The 16,106-nt window shown below is 41.8% G+C and overlaps 1 protein-coding gene across 1 annotated transcript; it reads left to right on the top strand.

The window, feature by feature from the left end:
* Positions 1-3,540: 3,540 nt before the first annotated feature.
* On the top strand, positions 3,541-14,653 carry LOC141051805 (uncharacterized). Its single transcript, XM_073548840.1, has 8 exons — positions 3,541-3,686; positions 6,533-6,589; positions 7,137-7,208; positions 10,336-11,181; positions 11,844-11,900; positions 12,752-13,012; positions 13,473-13,542; positions 14,291-14,653. Exons 1-7 carry the CDS (start codon positions 3,626-3,628, stop codon positions 13,505-13,507), a joined length of 1,389 nt encoding a protein of 462 aa, XP_073404941.1. The 5' UTR covers positions 3,541-3,625; the 3' UTR covers positions 13,508-13,542; positions 14,291-14,653.
* The last annotated feature ends 1,453 nt before the right edge of the window (positions 14,654-16,106 follow it).

The following is a 16,106-nucleotide window of genomic DNA, read 5'->3' as shown; positions in this document are numbered from 1 at the left end:
CTCGGAGTGGAGACACCTCCTGGAGGGGGCTCACCACCCATTCCATTTGTTCACCGACCACAAGAACTTGGTGTATTTGCAGACAGCCCAGCGGCTAAATTCTCACCAGGCCAGATGATCCTTGCTCTTCTCCCGGTTTCACTTCACCCTCCATTTTCTCTCGGGTGAGAACATCTGGGCCGATGCTCTCTCCCGCTCTGTGGTGTCATCGGAGGAGGAACCTCGGCTGATCGTCCCATCCGAGAGCCTGAGGACCGTGGCTCTGGTCACCCTTGAGTCAGTACATCCGGGCAAGACATTTATCCTTGCCCATCTGCGACCGGAGGTCCTCTCTTGGGCTCACTCATCCAGGGTGGGTGGACATTTAGGGACAAAACGAACCTGAGCTTCTGGCGAGGACGTACTCGTGGCCGCAAATGGCCCCTGACATCAGAGACTATATTTGGGCGTGCGTCTCTTGCACCCACAATAGGTCCCCTCGGCAGTGGCCCGCTGGGCTACTTTACCCCCTGCTGGTAGTGGACAGGCCCTGGGAGATGGTCGGTATGGACTTCGTGGTGGGACTCCCAAGTTCAGTGGCAGCACGGTCATTTGGGTTGTCATCGACCATTTCTCCAAGATGGTGCACCTGGTACCTCTCTCTCGGTTACCTTCTGCACAGGCCCTGGCAGCGTTGTTCATTAAGCACGTTTTCCACCTGCACGGCATGCCGGACAAGATTGTCAGCAACCGGGATCCCCAGTTTGTGTCTCAGTTCTGGAGAGAGCTCTGTAGCCTGCTCAGCATTGAGCTAAATCTCTCCTCGGCCTATCATCCCAAGATGAATGGATTGGTGGAGAGCCAACCAGACCCTGGTTACATATCTACGACATTTTGTCTCGGCCAAGTAGGATGACTGGGCATCCTTGCTGCCGTAGGCGGAGTTCGCTTTGAACAACGCTGTGGCCGACTCCACCGGTCAGACTCCATTCCTCCTTAATTACGGCCAGCATCCGCATGTTCCTATGCCCATGCCCGTGTCATCCACCGACTCTAGGGTGGCAGATTGGGCGGTGGAGGCACGTGACATTTGGGACCACACTCAGGATGCCATCCAGACCTCCAAGGAGAGAATGAGGTCCTCCACTGACGCACACCGGCGCCCCACTCCCATCTTTGCTCCCGGTGACTTGGTGTGGCTCTCCGCTCATAACATCAGGCTGTGGGTTGAGTCCACTACGTTCGCACGTCACTTTTTAGGTCCCTTCGAGGTCCTTGAGCAGGTAAACCCTGTGGTCTACCGTCTGGCCCTTCCTCCACACCTGAGTATCACTGACACCTTCCACGTGTCCCTCCTTAAGCCCGTTCACATGTCCCAGTTTTCGGAGTCATCTATCAGGACAACAAGCTTGTCCTCGGACGAGCACGAGGTGAACGCCATTGTGGGGTGTAAGGTGGTATAGGGCAAAAAATATTATCTAGTGGACTGGAAGGGTCATGGCCCAGAGGATAGGACCTGGGAACCTGTGGAGAATATTCGTGCTCCCCTGCTCATTGCGGCCTTTGAGCATAGCGTGGCACAGGGGGAGGGGGCCCTAGGAGGGGGTAGTGTTAGGCATCGGGTTCCTGCCTCTGCACAGGAGGAATCCCGAGCCTTGTCTTCTGCGGTCTCCCATTCAGTCCCGGCCGCAGAGGATGCTGCTCAGCAAAGACGTTGTTCCCAGCATCTTTATCAGGCCAGTGCTGTCGGATCAGTTGCTGCTGCCATCTTATGGTCAGCGATAGCAGCCTGCACTGGTCAGCAGCAAGCAGCTCCTGGGACTAAGTCCTTCTTTCGGGCTACTGAGCATGCCCGCGGGTCGTCCTCTCATTGGAGGCCGGGAGACACATGCTCAGGTCATGTTGCTGCTCGGATTGGACCATCTGGAAGATCCCGGAAGGCTGTGCCTATAAAAGGATCGCAAGACTGCACGGCCGTGCGCTAGTATACACTTTCATGGTTTAGGGCGTGTGAGATGATGGATGCATGTGTGTGCGACTGACTCATGATTCCCCTCCCTTGGCTGTGTATGTTGCAGGGTTCTGGTTTAGAGTCAGTGCCTATTAGTGGCATTGTCTAGTGCTACCAAGTCACCGCACCTCACACTAGCGTCCGACTGTGCCATCGTGTACATGGCACACTCGTACCGCACCAAGTCTCAGCTTCCGCCAGTGCAGCGCTGTGCGCAAGTTGTGCGCTTGTTAGCCCAATCCTGGGCGATTGGTGGCGTTCGCCAGAGCGGCTCTGTACACACTTGTGCGCTATTTTCATATTACTCCTAGCAGGCACCATGGCTGTGGCGCCAAGCACCCGTGGTCCAGAGGGACTCTAGCCCTTGTCTCTGGTGCAGAGTCCTGTGACCGTTTAAGAGCGCTCCTTCAGCGGAGACCTGTGAAGTTAACAGGCTCAGGCGTTTGTTTCCTCATAGAGCCGCTAAAACAGTTTGCTCTGGTGCACACCGGGTCAGTGGTTAACCCGCTGGTGCTCACTCAGTATTCCGCCATTACTGAGCAGCAGTTTTTCATCTCTGCATGGTGGACCCTGGGATGCAATCGCATTTCCTTATATTTTATATTTAGTGCGATCCGCAACCCTAACATCCACATCAAGCTTATTTTTTTTTCTTAATTAATTAGGAAGACAAAGAGAATGTGCAAAATAAATGTTAAGGAAAAACATGAAACATCATACAATGTTCTAATAATAAAAAAAAATTTAAATATTATCTAACATGATGAATGAAACTTTGATCTGAATTAAAATAAGCCAATAAATTAAAATAATTCATTATATCCCTAAAAATAAGAAAAAGTAAAAAAAAAAAAAAAAAAAAAAAAAAAAGTTATAGTAAGAAAACACACCTAAAAACAACAAAAGAAAAAAAAAGTTAAATGATGGGAATACAAAATTGAATTGAAAGAAATGAAAAACTAACAAGAATAATACAAAAAGATATAAAAGAACATTGAAAAGATTTGATAAAAAAGAAAGATTTGATAGGAAAAAAAATGGAAAAATAAACTTCCACTAAGAAAGAAAACAACACACATAAAAACAACAAAAGAAAAAAAAACAGTGAAATAGAATACAAAATTGGATTGAAATAAATGCAAAACTAAAATAGAACAATAATACAAAAAGAAAAGAGAAAAAAAGAAGATAAAGATTTGATAAAAAAATGCAAAAAAAAATTATCGAAACTGGATAATACGATAGAAACTGTGAGATTATTGATGATAATGAAGATTGATGGAGGGAAAAGGTGAGACTGTTGTACGCAGAATGACACAGGCACGAACGTAAAAACTGTAGGCTGAGGACAAGGAGGGGGAGAAAGTAGCATCAGGAGTGATTCACCCTATAACTGCTAGGTTGCCTGTTGTTTTGGGATGTGAATAAAAGCAGAGCCATAAACAGTCGCACCCATGGGTGTCAGCTCCGTGAGCGCCTCTCACGCCCTCGTGAGGCATGCTTTGTCAGGCTCAGCCCAGGATACAAGCCAAAAAGATGTAACATCTCCTCCTACTGAGCAGGCTCTATATATGACACTGGCTCAATGGGGAAGGGATCCTGTGCTCCAAAAAAAGGGAACCTCCAACTGTCAGGATGAGCAGGTCTGGTCCAATTAGGGCCCTGCTGTACTGCACCGTTGTGCTAAGTGTCTGCAGTAAGTACGACAAATGGCGGGGACAATAATGTCTTAGAAATATAGAATAAGTCCTCTGGCATTCCTCAGTTCCAGCTGTTTGCATCTACTATTTTCACAATATACCATTTTTAAATCACTCATATTCCCTCTTTTTAGCTATATTTATTTAGTATGCAGGACAATCTTTTTTTAAACATCTTTCTTACTTGAGATCTTCTTGTAGTTATTTACTATTTTTACGCTATATAATTATTTCAATTTTTAGTTCAGATTTTTTTAATCTTTTAGAACCCAATTATTTCTTTTTCTTTTGCTATTAATTTCTTAATTTGTTCTTTATATGATCTTTAGAGCGTTATATTGTTTACTGTCCGAAAACTAACGTGTGCCAACTGTTTTCCAAAATTTACGATTACAGTACATTCTATTATATATTCTATATATTATATTGCAGGAATATAGTGAAAAATTATTTTATATATTAATGATTAGAATTTATAAAAAATACTTTATTTTCAAGAATAATTCTATTATATTTTTTCTTAAACTGGGCACTGATTTTTTTGGTATTGGATAAAAGTGTTTTTTATATATACATTATTGCTCTTTTACATCTTTTTTATAAATTAGATGCTGAAATGAGTAGATAGTAGAAGTTTTTTATACATATAATTATTGCTCCTTTCCATACTTTTTTAAATAAAGTGGGCACGGAATTGTCTTACTACATAAACTTGTTTTTTGCATATTGCTCTTTTTTAAATCCTTTTTTTATCAACTTGACACTGAATTTTTATATAAGTGTTCTTTATATACTTTATGGGTTTTATAAAAAACGTATAAATTGGATGCCAAATTGTTATATTAGTGTTTGTAAATATTTTTATTGCTTTTATACACTTTTTTTTCTAAAAATTGAAAACGGATTTGTTATATAACTGTTTTTTGTTTTATTGCTCTTTTATATACTTTTTTCTATAAATTGAGTGCTGATTTGTTATATAAAAATGTTTTTTATATATTTAATGCCTTCATATACGGTACTTTTTCATTATTTTGACACTAAATTTTTATAATGTATAAATGTTTTATACATATTATAACTTTAATAATCTGAATTTTTAATTTTTTTATATTTTATTGCTCTTTTATACTTTTTTTTATAAATTGGTCATTGAATTTGATATTGTTATATATTTAATTTTTTACTACATTTATTTTTTATTTTTCTAAAAATTGGACACTTAATTGGATATTGTATACATGTGGTCTATATATATTTTTGTGTTCCCGTCTGCACATTTTGCTAAATACATTAATACCAATAGTGCATATTAGCTCTAAAGAACCATAATGATAAGAAACCAATTTTGCAATAGATATTAGTGACTGTCCCAATATTTACCTGATTCTCTGTCCATGGTGCTGAGTTGTTGGTGTTGGGCTGTGGTTTCAGCTATGTGATGAGCCCCAGTGCATATTTTTGCACAACACAAGTCCCATGGGAGAATACTACGTCTACCTGGGGGTGATAAAGTTGAACTGCAAAAATAAAAACAATTTGGCTTTGAGATTTTAAAAGTTTTGTAGTTGCGTGATGACGTTCTTGAACCCAAGCTTCGATTTTACTGGCTTAAATTAGGGAACGCAGAAATGACCAAAAAGAGTAAATTGGTGCAATTGCTCACTCCATTACGAGTGAATAGACTTAAGTGGACACATTTGACTTACTGGTAAGTCAAAGTCCCCCTTTGGGACTTTGACTTAATGGGCAGAATAACTAATGCCGTGGTTTTGAGAGTTGCGAAGAGCAGTTTCCAACTATGTGCTTCGGCAGCAAAATTTTGGCATAAGGGTGTGTAGGACATGTTGCAGCAGGCATGATGACTGAGGTACAGGTTATATTGTAGGATAGTCCTGATATATAATTCTAGCACCCTATTGTTCCATGTACCTAGTGCCTGAGGCTAAAGGGAAGACGCTATATTAGGCTAAAGATATTGCCTAATATATCAGTCCGATTGTTTCCAAAGTTCAAATGTGGCATAAAAAAGGAAAGTAAAATAAGTAGAAAAATAATAAAAAAGTAACAAGTAAATATATTGAACATTACTTTGCTTTTTGGTTTGTTATTATTCGTTGTTCACTTTGCACGATTTGCCCAGCTTTATGTTCTGATTTCTAAGGAACCAGTGGGAAATGTAAATGGCAAAATGAATGCAAATAGTAATAGAATAGCATGAAAAAGTCCCATCCCCCAAAAAAAACTATAAAATTAGAAAATGTCTTTTTTTGTCTTATTCTCTCTTTAATTTTGCATGGCTTATGTCACTTTATCATTTTTTCTCAATTTTCTAATGTTTAAGGAACATGTGGCATAAAAATAGGTAAAAAGAAAATATTAAATTTTCTTAAATTAAAATGATTTATGTTGGTTTAAGACGTTTCCTAGATACATGTGGCAGAAAAGGATTAAAGAAATATTTAAAAGAAAAATGTGGCAAAAATAAGAAACTGTTTTTTGTAGGTTTATGACTTTTCCTAAATATAAAAAACGTACATAAAAAAATATGAAAATCACACAAAAATATCCAGCTGTTCTAATCCGTAACCTCAGACCCAAAAGTGTAAGACGAGCTAGGCAAAACTAAAATCGCATACATGAACTTGGAGGAATTATTGCAGCAGATGATTGATTGCGATGAGTGCCGGGTACAGAATGCAGCCAATGCAAACACTCATCCATCAGACTGTCAGAAAGCCGAAATCAACAAATTATATTTTGCAACATAACCTGAAGGAATCCCAATTATTGTCTACTTTTTGTAAAGCTGTATACTTCATGTTGGCTTTTATCTTCACAGATGCTGCTCCTCAGTTGTATTGCAGGATCCCAAGCTACACACCAACTGGTCCCACCGGTAAGTTACATGTGTTACAAGGGTTATGGCAAAGTACTGTCCAATAGATAAACATAAAGCGTCTGTCCAATACTCTGACAACCCTTTCTCTATCATGTTTCCTCCACATAAGAGCTATACTTACCTCCATTGCCTGTACCATTCCTAAGACATGGAAACATGGTTTCCCAGGGCTTGGGTGTCATTATTATGTCACCCAAGCCCTGCAGCCAATCAGCGTCTACTTGCCTCACTGTCTTCTGACAAAACTGACACCCAGAAAAGTGAGAACTTCCTTCGGATCTCAGTTTCGTGCAAAGGAAGTGAGAGGAAAGCAGTTGTTAATTGGCTACATGAGCCCTGGAAGACTCACAGGAACAGCACAGGCATAGTGGCCACAAAGCTATTCACTGTATAACATTTTAACTGGATATTAGAGTGTAATAGACAAATATTAGATATATAAATGTGGATACTATATATGCATTAGTAGTGTAGTGTATTATTTTAAGATAACCCCATTACCATTGTTTTCTATTTTTTCTCCTGTCTTCGCTATCTTTCGCAGATCCTATTGCCGCATTTCCCGTGTGTGATGGGACGCCGGGCTACGTCCAGATATCTGGCGGTGGCTCTTCTAGTGAGTATTCTCGTCGTCACCGGTAGAGCGGTCCACTTTCTACATTAGTCACATCAGTTCTTACTAAAACACAGGAGAACATCTCCATGACAATAACATTGGGGCAGCCATGGTTATATGAACGGTATAGAGAGGAGTTATAGAAGGAGTCAAAAATGGATCTGGCAATGATTAATGGTTCTGCTATTCATGGTTCAATAATATTGTGTCTGTCTGAAGTTGAGTAATACCAAGGTTTATACGCCGATTAACCTTCACAACTGCATTCAGAATTCTGCTAATTTTTTAAAGAAAAAAACAGCTTTGTACCATATTAGCCAGTAGATGGAAAAAATATAAGCCAATAGTCTTTAGTTGTAGATTCCTTTTAATGACCAACTGAAAAGCTTATGACAAATAAACCTTGGAGATTACTTAGGCCTTTTCTCCAGGACAGATATTACACAACGTTAATATGAGATACTAGCTGAAGAGCCCGGCGCTGCCCAGGCACAGTAACTAACCGTGGTTAGTTATAACAAATTATAATTATCCTCCATCCCATAGTCCCGTGCCCATATACCCATCATACATATCCACCATCCCATAGGCCCGTGCCCATATACCCATCATACATATCCTCCATCCCATAGTCGAGTGCCCATATACCCATTACACATCCTCCATCTCATAGTCCCATGCCCATATACCCATCACACATCCTCCATCCCATGCCCATATACCCATCATACATATTCGCCATCCCATAGTCGAGTGCCCATATACCCATCACACATCCTTCATCTCATAGTCCCATGCCCATATACCCATCATACATATCCGCCATCCCATAGTCCCGTGCCCATATACCCATCATACATATTCTCCATCCCATAGTCCAGTACCCATATACCCATCACACATCCTCCATCCCATAGTCAACCATTATGACATAATGAGCAGCGGGGCTTGCAACCTATGATGACATCAGCGTCGCCATGGCAACCATTGTGACATCATGAGGGGCGGGGCTTGATACGCACACACTGTTTCCCCATTATGTAGATTGGGGCATTATGACATCACAATGAGGGGCGGGGCTTGACGCGCACACTCTTTTTCCCCAGTATGTAGACAGAGGCAAAATTGTTTGGTGAACTGGAAAGCGCGGGGTTAAAATTTCACCTCACAACATAGCTTAGGACGCTCTCGGAGTCCAGACGTGTGACTGTGCCAAATTTTGTGGCTGTAGCTGCAACAGTGCGGATGCCTATCCCAGACATACACACACACACACACACATACATACATACACACACACACTTGAGCTTTATATATTAGACTAGCTGAAGAGCCTGGCGCTGCCCGGGCATAGTAACTAACTGTGGATAGTTATAACAAATTATAATTATTCTCCATCCCATAGTCCCGTGCCCATATACCCAACATACCTATCCTCCATCCCATAGTGGAGTGCCCATATACCCATCACACATCCTCCATCCCATAGTCCCATGCCCATATACCCATCATACATATTCTCCGTCCCATGCCCATATACCCATCATACATATTCGCCATCCCATAATCGAGTGCCCATATACCCATCACACATCCTTCATCTCATAGTCCCATGCCCATATAACCATCATACATATCCTCCATCCCATAGTCCCGTGCCCATATACCCATCATACATATCCGCCATCTCATAGTCCCATGCCCATATACCCGTCATACATATCCGCCATCCCATAGTCCCGTGCCCATATACCCGTCACATATCCTCCATCCCATAGTCCCGTGCCCATATACATATCCGCCATCCCATAGTCCCGTGCCCATATACCCGTCATACATATCCTCCATCCAATAGTCCCGTGCCCATATACCCGTCATACATATTCTTCATCCCATAGTCCCATGCCCATATACCCATCATACATATTCTCCATCCCATAGTCCCGTGCCCATATACCCATCATACATATCCGCCATCCCATAGCTCAGTGCCCATATACCCATCACACATCTCCATCCCATAGTCCCGTGCCCATATACATATCCGCCATCCCATAGTCCCGTGCCCATATACCCGTCATACATATCCTCCATGCCATAGTCCAGTGCCCATATACCCATCACACATCCTCCATCCCATACCATTATGACATCATAATGAGCGGCGGCAGGGCTTGCAACCTATAATGACATCAGCGTCGCCATGGCAACCATTGTGACATCATAATGAGGGGCGGGGCAATGATACACACGCCGTTTCCCCAGTATGCAAATAGGGGCATTATGACATCATAATGAGGGGCGGGGCTTGACGCGCACACACTTTTTCCCCAGTATGTAGACAGGGGAAAAATTGTTTGGTGAATTGGAACGCGCGGGGTTAAATTTTCGCCTCGCAACATAGCTTAGGACGCTCTCGGGGTCCAGACGTGCGACTGTGCCAAATTTTGTGGCTGTAGCTGCGACGGTGCGGATGCCTATCCCGGACAAACACACATACATACATACATACACACACTTAAGCTTTATATATTAGATTGTATTGGAACACATTTAAGAAATTGTCCTAATAGCCTCGAAAGCTGTTTGTGGTCATCTTTCAGGGTAGTCATTAAAGGGGTTTTCTAAGATTAAGATAATGAATAGATAGAATAGAATGATCAATATCAGAATGTTGCAGGTCAAACATCTGACACATCCACCAATTTGCTGTTTTCAGGATTGTGAACAGAACACTGTTTATATATGGCCGCAACTGGATCTGCAAGAAGCTGATTAGTTGGGGTTCCAGGTGTTGGACCTCCACTGATCTGCTGTCGATTATCTATTCTATGGATACATCATCAATATAGTAAGCCTAGAAAATGCTTTTAAAAAAGCATTCTTCTGAGGATGCTGAAAAAATTTAAGAGCTCTCTGTCCAGACACTGAACCAGCAAGGAGTAAAAAAGAAATAAGCCCATAGAGCTGATATAACAAACTGAATTCTGAATCAAGCTCTCAATGTTAGTATTTAAGACAGGAAGGTGCAAAGTTCCTCAACATCAGAAGCCTTCAGAGATAATTTGATTGAGTAATTTATGAGCCACAGGGATCATTTAATGACTTTTGTGTTGTTTTTTTGCAGGTCTAGCTGCATCTTCAGGAGGATCTATGAGTGGATCTGCAGGTGGCGGAAGCAGCTCCCAGCTCGTGCAAGCCGATATCCAATACAGCAACACCGTTATCCAAGGAGGCAGTAGGGAAAGTAGTAGTGGCATCTTTACAAGTGGCGGTGGTGGGGTACCATTTGTCCTTAGCAATTCTGGAGGAGGAGGAGGAGGAGGAGGAGGAGGAGGAGGAGGAAGTTCACAATTCACTGCAACAGGTGGAGGCACAGGAGGTAGTTCTTCTCACCTAATTTCTATCAATTCTCAAGGAACTGGTGTAGGTTCATTTCCCCACTCGTCGAGTGGAGGTTCAATCTCTAAGGGAACCGGAGGTTCATTTAGCCAAAGTTCTGGAGGAGGTTCTTTCTCTGGAGGTAGTGGAGGCTCATTTGGCCAGAGTTCTGGAGGAGGTTCATTCCCTGGAGGAAGTGGAGGTTCATTTGGTCAGAGTTCTGGAGGATCATTTTCTGGAGTAAGTGGAAGCTCATTCGGCCAGAATTCTGGAGGCTCATTCTCTGGAGGAAGTGGAGGCTCATTTGGGCAGAATTCTGGAGGAGGCTTATTTTCTGGAGGAAGTGGAGGCTCGTTTGGGCAAAATTCTGGAGGCGGCTCATTTTCTGGAGGAAGTGGTGGCTCGTTTGGGCAAAATTCTGGAGGAGGCTCATTTTCTGGAGGAAGTGGAGGCTCTTTTGGGCAAAATATTGGAGGAGGCTCGTTTTCCGGAGGAAGTGTGGGTTCTGGACAGAATATTGGTGGCGTTGGAGGCTCTTTCGGCACTGGCTCCGGATCCAGTGGCAGTTCAACAAGCTCTGTTAAGTTACCACGTAAGTATAGATAAAAAATAATTTATGGTTTGGAGGGGGGTACCTACCCTATTATTTTTCATCTAAACCTTTTCACCAATTTATTCAAAATAGTCTTCATTGCAATGACTTGTGGTAAAACATATTCAGATCTGTTTTGACCAATGAAGAGAGATTTAACACTGGTGAAGGACTTAGTAGTCATAGCTGGTGGAGCAGATGTCTAATGATATGGACTTCATGGCCTCCGTAGTTTATGGCTTTATGGGGATCATTATATGGACTCCAGTAGAGTTCCCTTCCCCAGCCCCTAAAATATAAAGCATCCATATCAGTCGATGTTGCAGACACATTTTAACATGTCTGAGAAGATCAAAAAACTAAAAGCTCCTAAAAGTTCTACAGAAATGATAGATCATCAGAGGTTTTACTGGTAATCAAAGCTTGATTAGGTAACCACATGTAAGGAGACAAAACAGACCTGGTATAGACCATAATATTTTTCAACTTGGATTCTAGCCTCGTGTCAGGAGACACACTTTTGTAGTTGGGGCAGTGGTCAGGTCACGTTTCTCTGTGTGGTTCCCTAAGCTATTGTAATGAATACAAGATGTAGAAAACACTCAATGTGCAGTTTTTACATTTTATATTAACTGATTTTTCACCATGTCTTTTTTTTCTAGCTGGAGTAAACCCAAAAGATGTTCCCGTGTCCCCAGGATGTAATAAGAATGGACAAAGTAAGAATCAAACCGAAGCTTGTAATTTCTAAGACTGCATGTTCTTAGGATGGACTCTAAAAAAAAAAGTTAAAATTTATCTTTAACCTAGATAAGGCCTTAATCTCAGGTTTTTTTTTCATTCAGATCACTGTTCTGATATCATTCTACTCACATACTACAAAAGTCTGGATGTCTTGCGTCACTTTCCTTTTCGATGTTCTCCTATATTATTCCATACTGGTCGTGCATGCGCCAGATCGAAACTTCTTAAAGTTCACCTCTAGGACTATTAAAATACCCTTACCCCCATCCCTAAAAATATGATCCTTTAGGTACCAGAAACAACTGATGTGTTTGTTCCAATTCGGTATCAAATCAGCTTGCATTTTTTACCATGTCTTGTCTGCTGCCCATCCAAACCTTTGCCGGTCTACCGCTTGTGACCAACTCTACCTGCCTTGACTTGGGCACCATCTGACATTAATTCTTATTAGCTGAGTTGGTACCGTGTCATGGTGACTTCAGCCCATTTATGTGCCAGTGATTGCATTAAAAAAATACTATTGAGGAATTTCGAACAAAGATGTCACAGTCTAGTAGACCACGTTAAAAGATTTAGTCCTAAGCCAATTCCGTCAGTGACTCATGGGTTCCCCTTTCTTGCTGTCTTTGTTACATGTTTTGCTGCCAGTAGAAGGGTGCAGCTTCATATATATCCTATAGGTAGGTCAGTAGAAGCCATGCATAGATCAACCCCATCGTGGTGGAAGAAGACAGCTAAAATGTTTTAAGTATGGCCGGAGTTGAGATTATTCTTATAGAAATACTTTTACTACACGGTTAGTCATTGACTCTCAATTTCTTTACAGCTGGTCAAGGATCAAACCATGGTGGAGGTTCTGGAGGAACTGGTGGTAGTGGAGGAACTGGCGGTGGATTTTCACAAGTCTCACAAAGCCATGGATCTAGTGGAGGCGGTGGGGGATCGGCAAATCAAGGAACAGGAGGAGGAATTGGCGGTGGATTTTCACAGGTGTCACAAAGCCATGGATCTAGTGGTGGAGGATCAGCAAATCAAGGAGCAGGAGGAGGAGGAAGTTTCTCCCAAATCCAACAATCCCAGAGTCAAGGTACAGTGTGAGCAAGTGGTGGTGGATCAATAGGAGGAAGTAGTGGTTCTTCAGGTCATGGTCAAGAGCACCAGTGAACCCGAATTCACAGTTTATGTATTGCAGGGGACCTCTGTGCAAATACTTTATATATGCCCCATGCTCTCCAATCATAGAGCCTTCATCCATGTATCTCACTCCACAAGTAATCATGAACCATGAAGTTCATTAGTCCATGTAATGTAGTAGGCGGTAATGAGGTACTAGATGCTTCTATGATAGCAGAGGGTCTTTAAACCTTCTGGAATCATGTCCAACTAAACATAAAGAGCAGTTTCTTCAACCTATTATACTAAATTATGATTTTAGTGGTCACACATTGCATTAATGCATTTAGACAAGGAGTCTTGGAAGTTGCCATACAAAACATATGATGGAGGAGGATACATAGTAATGAGATTGCTTGTGTCTTTGTCTACAGGTTCTATACAGAAACAAGTTCAGCAGTCGGGGTGATGAATCCATGATGGCGTGTGTAATTAGTCACTGAGGTAAGTCTATGGGGTCCATGGCTGAAGCAATTGACTAAATCATCTTTCTAATTTTTTGACTAATATATGAACATTTGTGCACACAAAGCACAATGACCAATTCTGGCATTTAGCAAAGTTGGAAGTTCAATAGGATATTCCACGATCCACACACGTTATTGCCAAACCAGTCAATTTCCATGACACAGACAGATGAACTAATGTACAGTGAAAGAAATAATTATTTGATCCCTTGCTGATTTTGTAAGTTTGCCCACTGACAAAGACATGAACAGTCTATAATTTTAAGGGTAGGTTAATTTTAACATTGAGAGATAGAATATCAAAAATAAAATCCAGAAAATCACATTGTATAAAACAAAAACTTATTTCCTTCACTGTATATCAGGGCAGATTTTGGGAAAGAGAAGGGTCAGATAGTTGGGTATCAACATGCCCGATCCTTTAGCTTTTAGAAAAGATAAGCTATTGTCAGAGACGACTTACTTCTCACGTCACATTCAGAAAACTTGCACGCTCATCTCATAGCAGTGGGGCCGATGTCATACATCAGGGTTAAGGGGCTAAATGAGAATCCATAATCCAGTGATTAAGATACGACATACTTTTGTCCATGTAGGGTATTTAGCTTTGAAGATCAGGGGGCTAAACTAAAGAGAGCCAGGTCCACCAAATGACACGGACTCCTGAAAACCATCTGTGTGCTCATATTCTTCTGATTTTACTAACCACATCTTTTACTTTGCAGGACTTCACTCCTCATTCTGCCGCTAACCGCCGTGAGCAAATTTCTTTTTTATGAATACGTAAAACCAGAATTTGTATATATTTATTTTTGTACCACCCCCTCCCCTTCAGCCCCATCCTGCCTCTCTCACATATGTAAGGTTTTGTCTGCGTGACAGGTTAGGTGGTCTCATTGCTGACAACTTCTCACTTGTAGCTCCATAACTTTTCCAGTTCCTTTTCCAGTCCACTGAACAAGACTCCCCACGGGGGCCGTTTTGAGCCATACAGAGTGTGTTTGTGTTTGATAAAAAAATATAAAAATTACATTGAAATAGTTTTTTTTTTCCAAGTGTGCAATAAAACCTACCGAGGATGTGTCATATGTCGGAGCCTTTGTGTGTGATTTCAGAACTTTGCTTCTTGTTATTAATATCATTTTCATCGAGCCATGATGTCTTAACGGATGAACGCTCTGTAGGAAGATTGATTTTGTGCAGAAAAGATGGTTCCATCAGGATCTTCTCCACGATTATCTTGATAGGATCTAGCCATCGGGTTGCTAGTGTTTATCTTCACCATGTTCCTTCTATTCTTCCGACCATGATGTCCTTCTCTGTTGATTGCTCTCTTCGTGTGATGTGTCCAAAGTGGGCTAGTCCAAGCTTGGTGATTCTTGCTTCGAGTGACATGTCCGGCTTGACTGATTCCAACATTGATATATTTCTTCTTCTCACCGTCCATGGTATTGCTTCTTGTACAGTCCATAAATACACAATGCACTGTAGTATAGGGAGCAGATACCCAAAATGAACACCTCTACAGATTTGACATTTCCCCAGAAGACAAAAAAAAAAACCCTCACACTCAGGAAAAAGCAGTAAGACAGGAGAGACACAGATTTTGTCTCTCTTCTTCGCTTACATATAACCCAAGATCTCTGACTATAAGTCAAACAAGATCATAACAGGTGATTGACAGTGAGGAGGTGCAGTAGATGCACATTTTTGTCTCTCCTGCCTGTCCAGAAGGAGATGACCCAATGCATCTGTTAAAAATGCAGCAGGGGACAAAATACTTCACAATCAGTGTACGGGAAGAGTCCGGTGACCGTATATCTCGGACGGAGGTGGCAACGTAATGCTCTGACTGTCCGATGGCTCTGCCGACCCAAGCGTGACATCATGTACTTCTAGACAGATGTCAGTAAAGCTGCTGGCCAGTCCGAGCAGCACGTTGCTCTTCCGCAAGGTGGAAAAGAAACAGATTTTATCTCTTCCATCATCCAAAAGGGTTAGAGTTAATCTATTGGTGAAAAATAAAATTTATAATGGTTGATAATCAGTGAGAACCAGGAGCGAAACAGATTTTGTCTCTCGTTTCGCCGTCAAAGCAGAAGAACCAGATGTATCTGAGATTTGGTGGTAAAAAAAAAAACCAAAAAAAAAAAAAAAACCACGTAAGCGAGGCAGAAGACACAGATTGGATTCTTCTCTTCTGTGTAGGCACAATGTATCTGACTATTGGTAAGAAAAGTTCAATTAGTCAAAAGATGATCACAATCAGTGAGAGGCAGCGGAGACACAAATCTCATCTTTCCTGTACGTTTTCTTCTATTGGTCAATGTCTGGTTATAACAAAACTGGATTTCTATGACTTTTACATGCACCTTATGTGAGGTCAGAAGGCACCAGACCACCAACAATCCGCTGAAATCCAAGGGGCAGAAAGGGTTTGGTTTCCCTGCAGCGCCACCACAGCGGAAAATAAGAACTACACATTTACATCCTGTGTAATGCGGGACAGGCTCTGATCCTCCGGAACGAGAGACGCTCTTT

The sequence above is a fragment of the Dendrobates tinctorius genome, unplaced genomic scaffold (genome assembly GCF_039654945.1).
Source record: "Dendrobates tinctorius isolate UK_male_01 unplaced genomic scaffold, ASM3965494v1 ptg000158l, whole genome shotgun sequence".
In the NCBI taxonomy this organism is placed as follows: domain Eukaryota; kingdom Metazoa; phylum Chordata; class Amphibia; order Anura; family Dendrobatidae; genus Dendrobates; species Dendrobates tinctorius.
The sequence above is the reverse complement of the archived record's forward strand: the minus strand, read 5'-3'. Positions and strand labels throughout refer to the sequence as shown.